This window comes from Pongo pygmaeus, chromosome 15 (genome assembly GCF_028885625.2).
Source record: "Pongo pygmaeus isolate AG05252 chromosome 15, NHGRI_mPonPyg2-v2.0_pri, whole genome shotgun sequence".
NCBI classification, from domain to species: Eukaryota; Metazoa; Chordata; class Mammalia; order Primates; family Hominidae; genus Pongo; species Pongo pygmaeus.
Window position 1 is genome coordinate 30,172,309 of NC_072388.2, and position 19,277 is coordinate 30,191,585.

The window sequence follows — 19,277 nt, forward strand, 5'->3', positions numbered from 1 at the left end:
CAAATTGTCATCAAAGATAAATTTCTAAAACAAAAATCTGATTGTATAACTACCTCTCTGATACCATCTTTTCAGCTTTGAAAACCTTTAGTGGTTTCCTGTTGTCTGAAGGGGAATGCCTCAAATACATGGATGGTATTCAGCATCTTCCCACGTGGTCCTAGCCTTCCTTCCCAAACTGTCTTCTGCCTTGACCACCCACTGGGTTGCAGCCCAAATAGGCCACACAGTTTTATTTTGCTATCTTGGCTTGTTGTCTTCCTTCTGTCTAGAATTCCTGCTGTGGGCCTCACCTCCTCATCACCCCACAACCTGAAGAAACAATTGTCTATGGGAAACTCAAAGATTCCTCTTCTTTCTAGACAGAATTTTTGGTTCCTGTTTGTTCATCTCTTTTTAGCATTTATTATGATATCAAAGGTAATTCTATATGTCTTGCTCTCTTACTAGCTCATGAGTTCCTTCAGAGCAGAGGCCATAGTTTATTCATCATTGTGGTAACATTGATGAGTGCCACTAGAACTCAGTAGGCACTCTGTAAAAATCTGTTGAAGTAATGTATTAATATTTGGTTTAATTTTATTTTGATTTCAGTGTGTTTTTATTCTAGGTCCTTGGCCTTATCCAAAACATGAGTGTTTTCCGGTGTCCAAAATGTAAACACAAAACTCATATTTTTGGTGCTGATGGTGCAAGGAAACTAGCACAGACCCTTGGTCTTGAAGTTCTAGGTAAGACTGTGGGATGTTCTTTTGTAGAAAAAGTGGCAGAAGAGAAAGTGGGGATGAGGCTTGATGATTAAGAGTGTCTCAGAGGCCGGGCACAGAGGCTCACGCCTGTGATCCCAGCACTTTGGGAGGTCGAGGCGGACGGATCACGAGGTCAGGAGATCGAGACCATCCTGGCTATCATGGTGAAACCCTCTCTCTACTAAAAATACAAAAAATTATCCAGGCGTGGTGGCAGGCACCTGTAGTCCCAGCTGCTTGGGAGGCTGAGGCAGGAGAATGGCATGAACCCTGGAGGCAGAGCTTGCAGTGAGCCGAGATCGCGCCACTGCGCTCCAGCCTGGGTGACAGAGTGAGACTCCGTCTCAAAAAAAAAAGAGTGTCTCAGAAAATGATGAGTTGCTTTTGGCTTTGTATTTTAAATTAATATAGCACAGTTCTATGTGTTAACCTTTCTTTGGCTTTTTTGAATAGGTTTGTTCTGTCAACTATGATAATAATTTCTATTTTAAATAAAAACTGTCTATAACTTAAATTTGAGAAGAGAGTTTTGTAGTCCAAGTACTGTAATTTGAAGCCGTATTTCAAATGATAGTCATCAGTGTGTTTGCTAAGTTGGGTGTACATCTGTCAGTAGAAACAGGTACATTAAAATATCTGTTCAGTATGTTGTAAAAACCTCTAGAAGTGTTCGTTCTTAGTGCATATGTAAAAATGCCTTCCTGATTAATTCTGTATTTGTTAGTCTTTCTGCTTTAGAATGGCAGTATTTACTGTTTTCTGTAATATTTAATGTGTTTGATATGTCTGTAAAATATGGCACCTGAAATTTACATTGTACACACTGTTCATGGCACTGAACTGAAGAGTTCATTAGTGCTATGAGGAGAACTAAAATCATATGTTAAATAAGCAAAACACAGGTTTTGGATAAAACATGATGTTCCAAAAATCCACAGGCAACTTAACCGACTTTTTAGAAAACATGTTTTGATATTCTAATTGTGAATGAGTTTCTGTTCTTGCCAAAGGCAGATGTTAGATGCTGAATAAGGAAGGCATAAAGTGAATTATTAGACTTAGGTAGTTAAAAATTAAGATCCCTAGAGATCAAGGAATTTCAAAACATTCTCTGTTATAATTAAGTTTCTAAAAGTTGATGTTAAATATATTATTGTTATGCATTTGCACTATAGCAGCCACTACAATACCAGGTGAATACTAATGATATATTTTGATACATTGCTATAATTATAGCCACTAATTATATTCTGCAACTGTTTTTCATTTAACCCAGAAAGTTCAATTTTCCAAATCTGCATAATAACAGATTGACATTCATTTATATAATAAAGTAAATGTGTAATTATAATGGCATTATTGAATTACACTGACAGCATTATAATTTCCTAACTTACAAATAAGCTGAACAATTTCCTAAGTCAGTTATTTAGAATTTGAAACATTTCATTGAGAAACAATGGTATGTATGGAAGTTACATTTTAACCAATGGCTCACAGATGTACAATTACCCTAAAAATGTATCAGAAACACTGACTGCTGATCACAGAAATTGGATGGTGCCCTAGACTGCTATGTCTGACAGTGTTAGGGGAAAAATCATTTAGAGTTCCTCGTTAGGGCACGTCCCCTCCTTTTAATGTACTCATGGGTCCCATGGTGTCTCCCATGAAGTGGAGCAGGGCTTCCATTATGAAGAGGTTGGAATTGGGAATGAGGAACTGAAATCAGGGAAAAAGCTTTATCAGCTCTGGCCTCTTGGCCAGTTGAACCTCCTGGGAACCCTTATTTGTCCTTTACTGACTCCCTGGCAGACTCTTAATTCAGTGGGTCATGTTTTAAATGATTATTTGGCATGATAGCTCTTCAGAACCTTATCTATATTTACCTACAGGGACAGTTTATGCGTAGTAGTTAAGGTCTCAGACCATCTCACTGAAAACTCTTTAACCTATTATATGTCTGAAATGTTTCCTCATTTCTTTCAGACTTAGCACCTTAAAAATACTTCTCAGGCTCAGACTGCTCCTCACTCACTTTTACTTTTTAAAAATTCGTGTCTAGATACAACCATTAGCCCATTACCATTCTTACTATGCACCTATTTTTAACAAGATTTTTCCCCTTCTTGGTCTAATCTTCTGTGTCTGTAGGTAGGATTGTATCTGGAGAGCAGAAATGATGTCAATAGATGGCTATATAAAGGAGGAGGTTTTACTCTTTTACCTTCCATTTCTGCAGTAGAAAAGAAATCATTTATGATTCTTTACTAGAATGACAGTTCATAAATTGAGAGGAAAAAAACTTCATTTCTAAGCATTTTCTGTAACATTTTTTTCTGCCTGCTCCTGTGACAGTTTCCTGTAGTCCAAAGTTGATCTAGAGAATAGGAATCAAATTTAATGAAAAGCTAATCCTTAAATGGCTACTGAAATATCATGTATTTGTCATTTGGCTGTTGGATATTGAGGAAAGACTTATAGTTTAAGATCACATCATTTGACAAGAGGATCATCAAATAACATTTCCTTTTCCATGTACTTCATAGTATATATTGTAATATTTTTATAACATATACTTCATTGTTTAAGTTGCCTGACATGGTGCTAAATGACTTATTTTAATAAAACACCACATACACGTGTGTATGTTTTAATAACCTTTGCATGGATTTGGAGTGGTTCTGAGAACACTAAGTACCATGGCAAGTCAACTTTTCTACTTAAGACCCCACTCACTGCACTTTAAATCTCAGTCTTGATAGACTTCGTTTGTGATAGTGTGCTGGAAAGAGTATATTGGATGAGGGGTCAGAATTTAGGTCAGCTCCTAAATTCCACTGCCTGATAGTAATATGTCCTCAAGAAAACACACCTCTCCCATCTCAGTCTGTATTTTGGAGGTTCTTATCATATACTTGCTGAGATCTCACCAAGCTCACAAGTTATATATGGTGCTACGTAGGTTAGTAAATAATAAGAGAAAAATAATTCTGTCTGATAAAGAGACAGATAGTTGAGATAACAGGTCTGGCCTACTTTTGACCAGTCCTTTGAGCTCATTCCATTTGCCAACATCAGGAAGGTTATTTTGTTGTACTTTTTTTTGGACTACTTTGCCTCCCCATATTTTTCTCTTCAGTTTCCTCTTATTAGGTGGCATGATGTGTCTATATAAGATATTAATGGGAGAAATCATTTGCAAATGTCTTCCAAGCCATTGCTTGCTTGGAGACTTCCAGCAAAGAATAAATCAGAGGCCTCATCCCTTGATGGGGTACCACAGAGCTTTCCTATATAAACATATACAATCACTGTACTACTCTAAAATAGGGTATTTTGTTTGTAATTCCATTTGAAATTTCTTTTTCAAAGATTTAGCAATTAGAAGATAGTCAATTTGAATCAATTTAGTTCCGATTTTGTTTCTTTCCATAGTTCAAATAGTGAGATTCGAAATGCCTATATAAACTTTTCTGATTCTAATGGATGTCTGCTGGGCTCTTTTAGGAGACATTCCCTTACACCTTAATATAAGGGAAGCTTCAGATACAGGCCAGCCAATTGTGTTTTCACAGCCTGAAAGTGATGAGGTAAGTTCCATTTTTGGATACATATTTTTATTTCTTTTTATATATTTTTTGAAATATAGAAAGAAAGTTGGGAAGATTAAGCCTATATATTTGCAGTGCATATATATTTAAACAAGGATTATTTAACTTGTCCAAAACATCTTTAAGTTACTATTATGTACAGTAAGCTTCCAGTGCTGGCTCTAAATTATCAGCTAAACAAGTTTACCTACAGAGAATCATCACCCAACCAGTTTTCTCATGAAAATAGAGTTTGTAAAATTCTTATGTTGCTGGCTAGCAATATCTAACTGCCCAAGATTATTATATTTCAGTATTAGAAGTTCAGCTGATTGGAGAAGGAAGCCTAATGCAAGAAAGTACTGAATTGGATATAAGGCAATTGTGTAAACTATTAGAGGTGGGATTTTTTTTTTCTTTACTTTTTTTTCAGACAGGGTTTTTCTCTGTCACCCAGGCTGGAGTACAGTTGTGCAATCCCAGCTCACTGCAGCCTTGACTTCCCATGCTCAAGCAATCTTCCCATCTCAGCCTCCCCCTCCCGAGTAGCTAGGACCACAGGTGCACACCACCATGCCCTGCTAATTTTTTTTTTTTTTATGGAGACAGAGTCTCACTATGTTGCCCAGGTTGGTCTCGAACTCCTGGACTCAAGTTATCCTCCCATCTTGGCCTCCCAAAGTGCTGAGATTATAGGCATGAGCCACCATGCCCAGCCTAGAGATGAAATTTTCATTGCATTTATTTTAATAAATATAACTGGGAAGGTGAGGTGAAAAGACCCGTAGTGTTTCGTTAGCCAACATCATTGGAGATATAGTTGATAGATTTTCAAAATTACTGCCACATAAAATCTTTAAGTATAAAATATTTTAATATTTTTAAAAATAGAAATAAAATTAATCATTCATATTTTTTCTTTCCTAAAAAACACTTGCTATTTAACTTGGAAACTGAATCATCATCTGGCACATCAGTTCGGATGTTGTTCCTTTGTTGAATAGTCCCAGTCAATTTTCTAATAGTTTTTCTTTTTTTTTTTTTTTCTTTTCCTTAACTAATGGGTATAGCTTTACAGTACTGGTATTTTTTCCAAACATAACTGCTGCTCTTTATATTCTAGTTTGCTTCCTTTAATATTCTGTGAATTGGAAAATAAAAGAGCCAAGTTTGGTTAGAGCTGTAAAGTAAGAGTAAATGAACAGGAATCTTGGATAAGTAAAGTATATTCATTTTGAGTGATCTGTTTCCTGCGTTTAGAGGTCCTTTCCTTTTCTTAAGGGTCAGCAGCTATGGTGTAGTTGATTGTTTTGCTGGCGATATGATCTCTAAGTAGATACAGTTTAACAGTTACATTGTTTTTCTCTTCTCTGCCTTTTAGGTGTATTAAATGTTAAATTTCCTTTTCAGTCTTTCTCAACAGTTTTTCAGATAAGCAAAAGACCATAATCCTTTATCATCTTCATAATTAAAGTTTGCCAATCCCAACTACCATAGCTGTACTTTATGCAATATATGAAAAAGTTCTTTGAAAATTGAGGGTTTTTTGTTTTAACTACACTCTTTTAAGTGCCTCCTGAGAACAGACTATAAAGACATTTCACAGTGATTCCTAATGAATAAGAATAATTACTTACTACTGCATTTCAATTAAGAGCTTAGATTTTTATTATTTTTTTCACCTGTTCATTATTTTTTCTTTGAAATCCTCCAGAAGTAAGAAACATTTCATTGAAGTTAGAGGAATGTAATATAACGGAGAACATATAGCCACCATCCAAAGATAATACGATTTAATACTCTAAATAGCTTTGTTAGATTCTCGAAGGGGATCTCTGCATGGCAGGAAAAGCATTAAATCTGAGTCATCATGGGGTATCAAGTTTGCCACTTTCTATGTGTGACCTAAAGCAAGTTTTCTAACCTCTCTGAACCTTTCTCTCCATCTATAAATTGATGTCATAATGAGGAAGATGAGAAAGAATAAATGAAATAATAATATGAAAATACTTTGAAAAATGCCAAGTAGAATACAACTGTATTTACCTTCTGAAACTGCCTGTATAAGATGTCATGACACTAAATGTCTCTCCTCTTCCCTTTGCTAAAGAGCTGAGTCCACTTAGTGTCCTTGACATGGTATCAAGTAAATATCACTCTTTGATGTTACTTAAAAATCAAGTAGGCCCTGCGCGGTGGCTCACGCCTGTAATCCCAGCACTTTGGGAGGCTGAGGAGGGTGGATCACGAGGTCAGAAGTTTGAGACCAACCTGGCCAACGTGGTGAAATGCCGTCTCTGGCAAAATACAAAAATTAGCTGGGCATGGTGGCACACACCTCTAATCCTGGCTACTTGGGAGGCTGAGGCAGGAGAATCACTTGAAGCTGGGAGGCGGAGGTTGCAGTGAGCCGAGGTCACGCCATGGCACTCCAGCCTGGGCAAAAAGAGCAAAACTCTGTAAAAAAAAAAAAAAAATCAGGGTAGCAGAATTTGAATCGTGAGAGAAGAATTCCCAGCTTCAGCATCAAAGACATTAACTCCTAGACACTAAGAAGCTGTGATTGAGGCCTAGGATCAGAATCCTCCAGTTAGTCTTGTGATGAATCTTGCCTCCTGAAAGCCTCCTTCCCTTTCCCCCGTGAACTCAAATAGAAATGTGCTCTTAGAAACTAGTCACAACACTCTCACCAGATTCTGTTGTTTTCATGGAAGCTTAATGCCTATTCTGCCTGCATGTCTTCATTTAAAGAATGAAGGAAGTGTTTATTTGCCAACGTGATAAAACTTCTGCAGAAGTTAATGGGACAAAACCTATAATCTTATTTGTTAATTTTCCACTTTACACTGATACTTTTTTTTTTTTGAGACAGGATCTTACTCTGTCACCCAGGTTGGAGTGCAGTGACACGATCTTGGCTCACTGCAGCCTCTCCTTTTAGGCTCAAGCAATCCTCCCACCTCATCCTCCCAAGTAGCTGGGACCACAGGTTCACACCACCACATCCAGCTAATTTTTTGTGTTTTTGGTAGAGATGGGGTTTCACCATGTTGCCCAGGCTGGTGTCAAACTCCTGAGCTCAGGAGATTCACCTGCCTTGGCCTCCCAAAGTGCTGGAATTACAGACATGAGCCACCACACCTGGCCTAGACTGATACTTCTTATTGTTTACTTTTAGGAGTTGACTCATAGGCACAATTATAAATCAGTAAATGTTTAATCGTTAGCTTTTTGTCTTCCTTCTTACTCTACCTTCTCCATTTTCTATCACTCCATCCTCCCAGCACCAGGTGTTCGGGCTCTTATTCTCTGCCCACAAAATCCTTTAGAATTACACATTGAGGATTTAACTCTCCCAGTAACATTTAACTTTCAGAAGAGGCAAACACTAAAAAGGTAGTGATTAATTTAAAGATATGAATTGTGGTGAATTTAAGACATCATTGGAAATGTTGGAAGAGCTGTTAGTACCAATTAAAAAGTACTAATAGTCTGCTGCTTGCTCAGACAATGGGCAAAACCTTCTGCACATGTACACTGCTTAGGAAAGGCAAGTAAGACTCCAAATGTGAGTAGTGTAAAGTAGCCAGAGAAAACAATAGAGGAGGGGTGAGAAGGCGATATTTAGAATTCAGAATCCCTAAATTCAATAGCATTCCTGCATGCTGGTATGATTAATATTGTTGATGCAGTTAAAACTACCTTCTGCTCTTGATTAAGACCAGAATACAAGGAATGGACCTGTGATTAGCTGATAAACGTTGTGGTTTTATCCTTTTTATCAAGTAAGAATATTAGCTACAGAAAGATGTGCTATAAGATATTCCTGGTAAAGACTTTCAAATGTTAGTGGGAACTTTATTTTCTTATAATTTCTAAATTATCGCCTCACAATCTTAATATGAAATGACTATGTATGATAAATTAGGACTTCAAATATTTAAAAATGAAAACAAAGGAAAAGACCTGTGTGCACTTTGGTTACCATTCATTCCCTGTTGCTAGTTAATGGCATAGCAGACAGTAGGGTCCAACTGTATTATCTGTGCCTCTAGATGACCTAACAAAAAGATCTTGAATAGGAGAAAAGGGTTAGTCTGTGTAGAGGTGATGAAAGAAGAGAGTATTAATAGTTTGAGTTATCTCAGTTATGTCCTTTACATATGATATGTGTGTGTGTTACTTTTTTGCTAGTTATGGATTAAACAAAAGAAAGATTTGATTTAATTATTCCTCAGGTGGGAACAGTGCCCAAAGGACATGTTCATGTGAGCTCTTCAATGAGATTGTAAATTTCTTGAGACTATAATGATAATAACAGCAGCTACAAATATTTATTATATGCTTCCTCTGTGCCAATAATTCACATGCCATATTCTCACTTAATACTCTGAAAATGCTTTGAGCTAGATATAATTATTATAACTAGTTTACAGATATGGAAACTGAGCCTAGAAGGGTTGAGTGACTTGCCCAAAGCCTCACAGCTGGTAAGTAATAAAGCCAAGATTCTAAACCATGGCTGTCTGACTTCAAGGCCCCAACTCTTCACCAGTGAACTGTTCTGCCCCTCTTTTATATCATTACATACCACAGATTTCCCAACACGATGCCTTGCATGCAATACGAACCAAAATATATTTGTTGAAATAATACTGCACTGGCTAAAAAATTTAGCCTCAACAGTTTTTGAAAAATTGAAACTGTTAAACTAAGCACTTTCGGTGGTTTCTCAGCAACTGACAATCTATTACTTTGTCAAAGTTTGGAGATAGTCCATTAAAAAGGAAAGGTTAAATGTAGCCAATTTGATTGTTCTGGAATCATTCAGTATTTTTTGTATTCTGATAGGTTTATGTCTCTAATTTAATGTAGATAAATACTAAAAGATTACAGAATGATGGTCTTGTCTCATCTTGCTTTAGTGAACTTTAAATTTTCATCACAAAATATTAGGCTTAAGTACCTAGAAAAGCTACTAGGAGATAAAAGGTATTTATAAAGATGTATGGGTGAAAATCAGCACATTTGATTTGAGAGAAACCTTTCTTTGTAAGTAGATGTTATTTCTATTTATAAACAAAAACTATTGTTTCTATTAACTACAGCAGAGAAGAACCCATTTTTAGACTATGCTTTATGATTATAATTACTTGTATTTGGGTTTACTGTTTAACATGTGTGTAGTGGAAAAAGCTGTATGTTAGAGTCAGTTGGACCCAGGTTTGAAGGTTTTCCAGCCTGACTTCATGACCTTGAGCAAATAACTCCTGGTTTCATCATCCAAGTTGAGCTGATGATGCTTGTTTTACGCGTCTAAGTGAGATTATTTACATGAAGTACTTGGTATAGTAGGTACTCAATAAAAGCATTTAAAGCCTTATTCATGTTTTTAGAGTTTTTTTTAAAGGACTCTCTTAAAAGGACTTTTAATACTTTTCTGGTAAAATAAATCATGATTTAGATGTTAGGGCTCAAGCATAGTCTTTAAAAATGAAGACATGGAAACACTTTTAAAGCACTTCATCAAGTCAGGGCAAATAGACCACAAACATCTCTTTTTACTGTGCAGAGTCTGGGAATTGGTCAGCTGAGGTTCAAAGCCCAGCTCATCTCCTACTAGCTATAATGTTTTCGACAAAATTATTTACCTTTCTGGATGTTTCTTTATCTGTAAAGTTGGGATAATGATAGAATTTACCCCCAGAGTAACTGTGAAGATAAATAACACTTGGCAAATATTAAGTACTCAGTAAATCTTAGCTATTTTCATTAGTTGTATATAAATATATAACTGTGAGTATATTATTTTATTAGTTTGTTTTCACACTGCTGATAAAGACATACCAGAGACTGGGCAGTTTACAAAAGAAAGAGGTTTATTGGACTTACAGTTCCCTGTGGCTAGGGAGGTCTCACAATCATGGAGGAAGGTGAATGGCAAGGAGGAACAAGTCATGTCTTACATGGATGGTGGCAGGCAAAAAGAGAGCTTGTGCAGGTAGACTCCCATTTTTTTTAAGCTATCAGATCTCATGAGATTCACTATTATGAGAACAGCACGGGAAAGACCCACCCCATAATTCGATCACCTCCCACCGGGTTTTTCCCACGACACATGGGAATTGTGGGAGTTACAATTCCAAGATGAGATTTGAGTGGGGACACAGCCAAACCATATCATTCCACCCCAGACCCTCCCAAATCACATGTCCTCACATTTCAAACCCAATCATGCCTTCCTAACAGTCCCTGAAAGTCTTAACTCATTTCAGCATTAACTCAAATGTCCACAGTCCAAAGTCTCATCTGAGACAAGGCAAGTCCCTTCTGCCTATGAGCCTGTAAAATGAAAAGCAAGCTAGTTACTTCCTAGATACAATGGGGGTACAGGCATTGGGTAAATACAGCTGTTCTAAATGGGAGAAATTGGCCAAAACAAAGGGGCTACAGGCCCCATGCAAGTCTGAAATCTGGTGGAACAGTCAAATCTTAAAGCTCCAAAATTATCTCCTTTGACTCTATGTCTCACATCTAGGTCACGCTGATGCAACAGGTGGGTTCCCATAGTCTTGGGCAGCTTCGCCCCTGTAGTTTTGCAGGGTATAGCCTACCTCCCGGCTGCCTTCGTGGTTTGGCGTTGAGTTTCTGCAGCTTTTTTAGGCACACGGTACAAGTTGTCAGTGGATCTACCATTGCGGGGTCTGGAGGATGGTGACTGTCTTCTCACAACTCCACTAGGTGGTGCCCCAGTAGGGACTCTGTGTGGGGGCTCTGACCCCACATTTCTCTTCTGCATTGCCCTAGCAGAAGTTCTTCGTAAGGACCTTGCCCCTACAGCAAACTTCTGCCTGGGCATCCAGGTATTTCCATACATCTGAAATCTAGGTGGAGGTTCCCAAACCTCAATTCTTGATTTCTCTGCACCCACAGGCTCAACACCATGTGGAAACTGCCAAGGCTTGAGGCTTGCTGCACCCTCTGAAGCCATGGCCTGAGCTCTTCATTGGCCCCTTTCAGCCATGGCTGGAGTAGCTGAGAAGCAGGGCACCAAGTCCCTAGTCTGCACACAACACAGGGACCCTGGGCCCAGCCCACAAAAATTATATTTTCCTCCTAGGCCTCCAGACCTGTGATGGGAGAGGCTGCCATGAAGACCTCTGACGTGCCCTGGAGACGTTTTCCCCGTTGTCTTGGGAATTAACATTCGGCTCCTAGTTACTTACGCAAATTTCTGCAGCAGGCTTGAATTTCTCCTCAGGAAATGGGATTTTCTATTCCTATCACAGTGTCAGGCTGCAAATTTTCTGAACCTTTATGCTCTGCTTCCCTTATAAAACTGAATGCCTTTAACAGCACCCAAGTCACCTCTTGAATGCTTTGCTGCTTAGAAGTTTCTTCTGCCAGGTACCCTAAATCGTCTCTCTCAAATTCAAAGTTCCACAAATCTCTAGGGCAGGGACAAAATGCCACCAGTCCCTTTGATAAAACATAACAAGAGTCACCTTTGTTTCAGTTCCCAACAACTTCCTCATCTCCATCTGAGACCATCTCAGCCTGGACCTTGTGGTTCATATCACTATCAGCATTTTTGTCAAAGCCACTCAAGTCTCTGGGAAATTCCAAACTTTCCTACATTTTCCTGTCTTCTTCTGAGCCCTCCAAACTGTTCCAACTGCTGCCTGTTACGCAGTTCCAAAGTCACTTCCACATTTTCAGGTATCTTTTCAGCGACGCCACACTCTACTGGTACCAATTTACTGTAATAGTTTGTTTTCACACTGCTGATAAAGACATACCAGAGACTGGGCAGTTTACAAAAGAAAGAGGTTTATTGGACTTACAGTTCCATGTGGCTACGGAGGCCTCACAATCATGGAGGAAGGTGAAAGGCAAGGAGGAGCAAGTCATGTCTTACGTGGATGGTGGCAGGCAAAAGAGAGCTTGTGCAGAGAGACTCCTGTTTTTAAAGCTATCAGATCTCATGAGACTTATTATCACAAGACCAGCATGGGAAAGACCCACCTCATGATTCAGTCACCTCCTACTGGGTTCCTTCCACAACACATGGGAATTGTGGGAGTTACAATTCAAGATGAGATTTGGGTGGGGACACAGCCAAACCATACATATCAATTATCAATGTAGAAATTAATGGTTTTAGAAAATTTTACTATTGTGTTCTACAGTTACTTTTTATGAATAAGGTAGAGGATATAAGTAATTTTGCATTACATTTATTTAAAGGAACTCTTAAAATGCAAATATCATTACCATGCAGGCATTAGGTTAGCTTGTGGCCCACTACCTGTGGCTTAAGAGCTGCTCTTAGTGTCCCATGACACTGGGATCCCAGACATAAAGAGTTTAACAATGGAACCAGGATTTTTTGCATGATATCCAAAATTTACCAGGTGAAAGAGCCTATAGGTGCTTGGTGCTGGTGTTGCACACCATTCTTGGGGAGATGAAGAAAATGCTTTCCTAAGATAAACTGTAGCATGGTAATAAATAGTCCTCCTTAAAATGACTAACAGCTCTTATGCTAAAGAAATTTTGGCAGTCTCTCACTCAAGATATCAATTTTTCAGAGCAAAAAGGTGTGATTTCTCTGCAACTAGACTGGGTTGCTAGTTTGCTGACACCAGAATTAGAATTTGAAAAACAGTAATTTCTGGTATTAAATATTATTTCAGAGTCAGCTTCCAAATAATTACCCTCCAAATAATCTAAAATTCTTTCTTCCTTGTGCTGCCTGCAGTGTATACAGCACTATCTTCTCAATACTGAATTTCCTCATCTCACTCAGCCTTTTTACTATCAAAACAGTGGGCCTCTGTGACAAACAGTTGATGAGTCATTCAGTGTCTGCTGAAGAGAAATACAGAACAAATAAGTTTGTTCTTTTCCAGGCCAAAGCTTACTTGAGGATTGCTGTGGAAGTGGTAAGAAGATTGCCATCACCTTCAGAATGATTCCCCAAGTGTCCTGGAAATTTGCCTGGTACTGACATTAAGAGGACCTTTGGAAATCAGCAATGTGGTGATGGAACCTACAGAAATAATAGAAATCATAACTGTTTTATTTCTAAGGAAAGAATGTCTTCAGATCTGATTTGCTAAGCTAAGATTCACAAAACTTTCATGTATCAATGTTAACTGCTATATTTAGGAATTTTTTGAAAGCTGGTGTGTACCACCTGCAAAGAACTGCATTTTATTTTATTGAATTCCCCATTTAGAAATGATGAGTTTATGATGTTACAAGTCCATTTTGGGAGAGAACTGTATACTTCTTGCAGGACCACAAAGTTAGTAATTTAAATGATATACTAAATCTGTGTATGGGCATAAGTATTATGCCTCCCCACCAGGCAATTTGGACTGTCTTTGCATCCTGTCTTTAGTACTATCTTGGATATGTTCTTAATATGAACCTCTGCTTCTTCATCTGGATCACACCATACCCCAGACTTAATGAATCTCAGTCTCCAGGAGTGGAGCCTGAACATATGTATTTTTAATAAGACCATGATGATCCTGATGATGATTCTGCTAATCATGGCAGTAAGAATAATAGCTAATATTTAACAAGTTAATTATAATTGTTCTTCCATTTGTGTGAGTGGGTACTATTATCTCCATTTTACAGATAAGTAATTTGAGATATAATTTGAAGGCACTCAACCTTGAGTGTCTTGCTGAGGGTTACTGTATCTAGCAAGTGACGGAGCTTGGATTTGAACTTGAGTAATTCGATATTAGATTCATCTTTTTGTACACCAATGTGCTTTTGTTAATTAAAAAAAGGTGGGGTGGCTAGGCACGGTGGCTCACGCCTGTAATCCCAGCACTTTGGGAGGTTGAGGTGGGTGGATCATGAGGTCAGGAGTTCAAGGCCAGCCTGACCAACATGGTGAAACCCCGTCTCTACTAAAAATACAAAAATTAGCTGGGCATGGTGGCATACGCCTGTAATCCCAGCTACTCAGGAGGCTGAGGCAGGAGAATCGTTTCAACCCGGGAGGCTGAGGTTGCAGTGAGTGGAGATTGTACCACTGCACTCCAGCCTGGTTGACGGAGTGTGACTCCATCTCAAAAAAAAAAAAAAAAAAAAAAAAAAGTTGGGGGAGATACAATATTTAGCATTTCCTCAAAGTTTTTTTGGCCATGAAATCCACCCCTCCTCCTTTCTCAGAGCATTTCATGAAGTTCACATTTCAAATAATACATTTTGAAAAACATTTATCTTGTCTAATTGAAGCTCAAAGAGATAGAGTCAATGACTTTTCAAAGTCAGGTAGCAGATAGTTTTAAAGCTGCAAGTACTGATAAGTGTGAGCCATTAGTTAATTCGCATTTATAAAGAAGTGGTCTGTCATTTTTGGCAAATGCCTTGACATCTGTTGCTCTACAGTTGTCAACCAGAAAATTAGGCATAGAGTTTCACATTATTGTAAGCATGTTTTCACACAAAAACACGTACATTGATGTTTATTGCAACTTTATGTGTAATAACCAAAAACAACCCAGATTTTCTTCATTGGGTAAATGATTAAACAAACCATGGTACATTCATACCATGAGTACTACTCAGCAATAAAAAAGAACAAACTATGGGTACAGGCAGCAACTTATAATTCCAGAGAATTATGCTGAGTGAAAAAAGCCAATTTAAAAAGGTTTTGTACCAAAAGATTCCATTTATATAACGTTCTTGAAGTGACATAATTATAGAAATGGAGAACAGATTAGTGGTGGCTGTGTTAAGGAGGGGGTGAGGATGGGAGAGAATTGGGTGTGGCTGTGAGAAACATGAGGGATCCTTGTGATGATGGAAATATTCTATATCACAACTATCAATGTCAATATTCCAGTTGTGATATTGTGCTATAGTTTTGCAAGATGTTACCACTGGGGGAAATTGGGTGAAGGGCACATGGAATCTCTGTATTATTTCTTTCAACTGCATGTAAATCTACAATTATCTCAAAATAAAAATAAAAGTTAAAAAAACACAAACTGCTATATCTGAACTGAAATTTACTGGACCAAATTATACTAATTAATATCATGAATAAAATTATTTGTGGACACACTGTAATCATATCACTCTGAGAAGGAAGTAATGACTTAAAGTTTCAGATATTCTTTGTGTATTTATTGTCTGTTGAGGAAGAAGAAAATATAGATGATCACTGAGCACTTGTGAATACAAAAAATACTTAAACCAAACTCAACTTTATCCAGAAAAAGGATGACTGAAAGTTGTATGTCATCATTTAGTACGTATCATGGGGAAATGGGAAAGATAGTCTTTACTCATAAATACATGACCAAGAGAAGATTCACATATAAAATTCCCTGCCCTCTTCTCCTCCTTCATTTGACTGTTGTCTGCAGATGCTTCAAGGAAGTCTACTGAAACAAATGGCGGTTGGAGTATATATGCAGGTTTAGACATGGAGGAAGGAACAGTAGCTATAAAAGAAGAACTAAGCTTATTCTAAAATTTTGCTGCCAACTCCAAAGGTAGACTGAAGTACAGGTAGTTTGCCTGTTTGTTAAGGAGTGATATTTATTTTCCATTCTTCACATCTCAATAGAGTGTAATTAAAAGACTGATATTTTGAAAAGATGAACAAAATTGGCAAACCTTTAGCCAGGCTTATTAAGAAAAGAGAGAAAGAAAGATGACATAAATCAACAAATCAGAAATGAAAAGGAGACATTATTACAGACATAAAAAGGACAATAAGAAAGATTACAAACAACTTTATGCCCATTAAATTGAAGACTTAGATGAAATAGACAAATGCTTTGAAAGAAACTACCAAAGCTCACTTAAGGAACAGATATATTCCTTTAATATAATTTATGACTGAGTAGTCGTAAATTACTTTTAAAAATATAATTTGTGTTAAGAACCAACAAAGAAAACTCTAGCCCCAGATGCCTTTACTGTCAAAATCTACCCAACATTGAATGAAGGAATAATACCAGTTCTACACAAACTTTACCAGAAAATAGAGGGGGCACTTTCCAACTCATTTTGTGAAGCCAGCATTACCCTAATATGCAAACCAAAGACAAAGACAATACAAGAAAAGAAGAATACAGACAAATGTTCTGCATAAACATAGACACAAAATTCTTCAACAAATCTTACTTAATTGAATCCAACAGTATATAAAAAGGATAATACATATGACTATGAGGTCATTTTCCTGGGAATGCAGGGTTGGCTCAACATTTGAACATCAATCAATGTATGGCAGATTCAAGGAGAAACAGTAAAGCAAAACAGACTAAAGAAAGAAAGCATGTTTATTTGAATAGGTATAGACCAAGCATATAACAAAACTGAACATTCATTTGCCATAAGAATTAACAAACTAGAAATAGAAAACAACTTTTTCAACCTAATAAAAGGCATCCACAAAGAACTACAACTAACATCATTGCTAATGGTGAAAGACCCACTGCAAGGCTGTCCAAGCTCACCATTTTATTCATTATAATACCTAAAGTCTTTCCTAGTGCAATAGAAAAAGAAATAAAGGCATATAGATTAGAAAGGAAGAAATAAAACCATCTCTGTTCACAGACAAATTGATTGTCTATGGAGAACATTCCAAATAATATACAAAAAAGCAACTAGAACTAATAAATGGATTTAGCAGAGATGCAGTATGCAAGATCGACATACAAAACCAATTTTATTTCTGTATACTAGCAATAAACAATTAGAAATTGAATGAAAAAAGTTTGATTTATAGCACCCAAAAAACCATGAAATATTTACATGTAAATATAATAAGATATGTAAAAGATCTGTTATTCTGACAACTACAAAACACTAATGAAGAAATCAAAGAAAACATTTAGGTGGTGAGACATACCATGTTCAAGGTTTGGAAGACTCAACATGTTTAAAATATCTATTCTCCCCAAACTGATCTATATCCAATGTAATTTCTGTCAAAATCGAACAAGACTCTTATTGAAATTGACAACTTGATTCTAACATTTTCATGGAACTAGAGAGTGTCCAGAATAGCCAAATTATTTTGAACAAAAAAAGATTACGGTTTAGGAACTTACACCACCTGATTTGAAGACTTTTTTTGTTTTTTATTTTTTGAGATGGAGTCTCACTGTCGCCAGGCTGGAGTACAGTGGCGCGATCTTGGCTTACTGCAACCCCTGCCTCCTGGATTCAAGTGGTTCTCCTGCCTCAGCCTCCTGAGTAGCTGGGACTACAGGCATGCGCCACCACGCCCAGCTAATTTTTGTATTTTTTAGTAGAAACGGAGTTTCACCATGTTGGCCAGGAAGGTCTTGATCTCTTGACCTTGTGATCTGCCCACCTCGGCCTCCCAAAGTGCTGGGATTACAGGTGTGAGCCACTGTGCCCAGCCTGAAGACTTATTATAAAGCTACAGTAATCAAGGCAATGTGGTATTGGTGTAAAGATAGAAATATAGATCCATGGGACAGAGTTCAGAAACAGACGTACACAGATACGATAACTTGATTTCCAACAAAGGTGCCAAAGCAATTCATTGGAGAATGGATGACTTTTCAGCAGTTGTGCTTGAACAATGAGACACCTTTTTACAAAGCAATAAACCTTGCCTCCTTCTAGATCTAAAAACACATCAAAATGGATCATAGACCTAAATATAAAATCTAAAACTATGACTCTTCTAAAAGAAAAACATAGAGGAAAATCTTCATGATCTTGAATTATGCAAAAATAAGACACAAAAATCCCGATTAAACAATAACAGGAAAAGTAGATAACTTATATTTCATCAAAACTAAAATTTAACTGTTTGAAAGACACAGTTAAGAAAATCAAAGGCAATTTATAGACTAGGAGAAAACATTTGTGAAACATGTGTGATGAAGAGTTTAAAATATATAAAGAATACGTACAACTGATTAATAAGACAACCCAATTTAACATGAGTGAAGGATTTGAATAGACACTTCGCCAAAGAAGAGATATCATTGACAAATAGTATGAAAATGCTCAATGTTTTTAGTCGTTAGGGAGATGCAAATTAAAACCACAATGGGATACCACTACAAAGCCACTAAAATTGCTATAATTAAAAAGATTGGCAATACCAAGTGCTGAAGATGATGTGGATCCACTGGAAATCTCATACCCTGTTGGTGGGAATGGGAATGTAAAATAATACCACTTTGGAAACAGTCTGGCATGCTTTTTTTTTTTTTTTTACAGTCTGGCGTTTTTTTTTTTTTTTTTTTTTTTTTTTGGGACACAGAATCTCTCGTTTCCCAGGCTGTTTTCAAACTCCTGGGCTCATGCAGGTCTCTCACCTTGGCATCCCAAGTGTTAGGATTACAGGCATAAGCCTCCATGCCTGGCTCTGTTACACTCTTAAAGAGTTAAAAGATGCACATACCCTATAATTAAATATTATGCTCCTAGATATTTACCTAAGACAAAACAGACACATATTTGCATGAAGACTTACACACATGTTCCTATCAACTTTGTTTATAATATCCAAAAGCTGGAAACAACTCCAATATGCATCAAAAGGTGAATGGGAATGTCCTGAATGGAAGATCATCATGGCAGATACGAGGCAGGACTAGATTGCAGCTCCGACTCAGACGGACAGAGCAGCGTGCAGAGGCTCGCATTGTGAATTTTAGCTCCAGAATGACTGCAAGAACAAACCAGGAATTGCAATAAGACCCACAGACCCTCTGAAAGAAGCAACTGCTTCTGCAGGACCCAGGAGACACCCCTAATATTGTGAGTGCCCCATCTGCGGAAGTGGGAGAGAGATCCTCCTCTCCCGAACGCATACCCTCACTGGGGTAATGGAAGGTCTGTTTGCGGGAGAAGTCTCCAACCTTACCAGGAGCTGAGTCAATTTAGAGAGCCAAGCGAA

The 19,277-nt window shown here is 37.5% G+C and overlaps 1 protein-coding gene across 7 annotated transcripts in view; it reads left to right on the forward strand.

Moving 5' to 3' along the window:
* The window catches only part of NUBPL (NUBP iron-sulfur cluster assembly factor, mitochondrial), a 331,583-nt gene extending 316,220 nt beyond the window's left edge, over positions 1 to 15,363 (forward strand). For all 7 annotated transcript variants that reach the window (XM_063651519.1, XM_063651518.1, XM_054448311.2 and 4 more), the window contains 3 exons: positions 611 to 731; positions 4,260 to 4,342; positions 13,255 to 15,363. In XM_063651519.1, coding sequence (XP_063507589.1) covers positions 611 to 731; positions 4,260 to 4,342; positions 13,255 to 13,317 — 267 coding nt within the window. In that variant the 3' untranslated portion in view covers positions 13,318 to 15,363. The remainder of the gene's footprint in view (positions 1 to 610; positions 732 to 4,259; positions 4,343 to 13,254) is intronic.
* Positions 15,364 to 19,277: the final 3,914 nt, after the last annotated feature.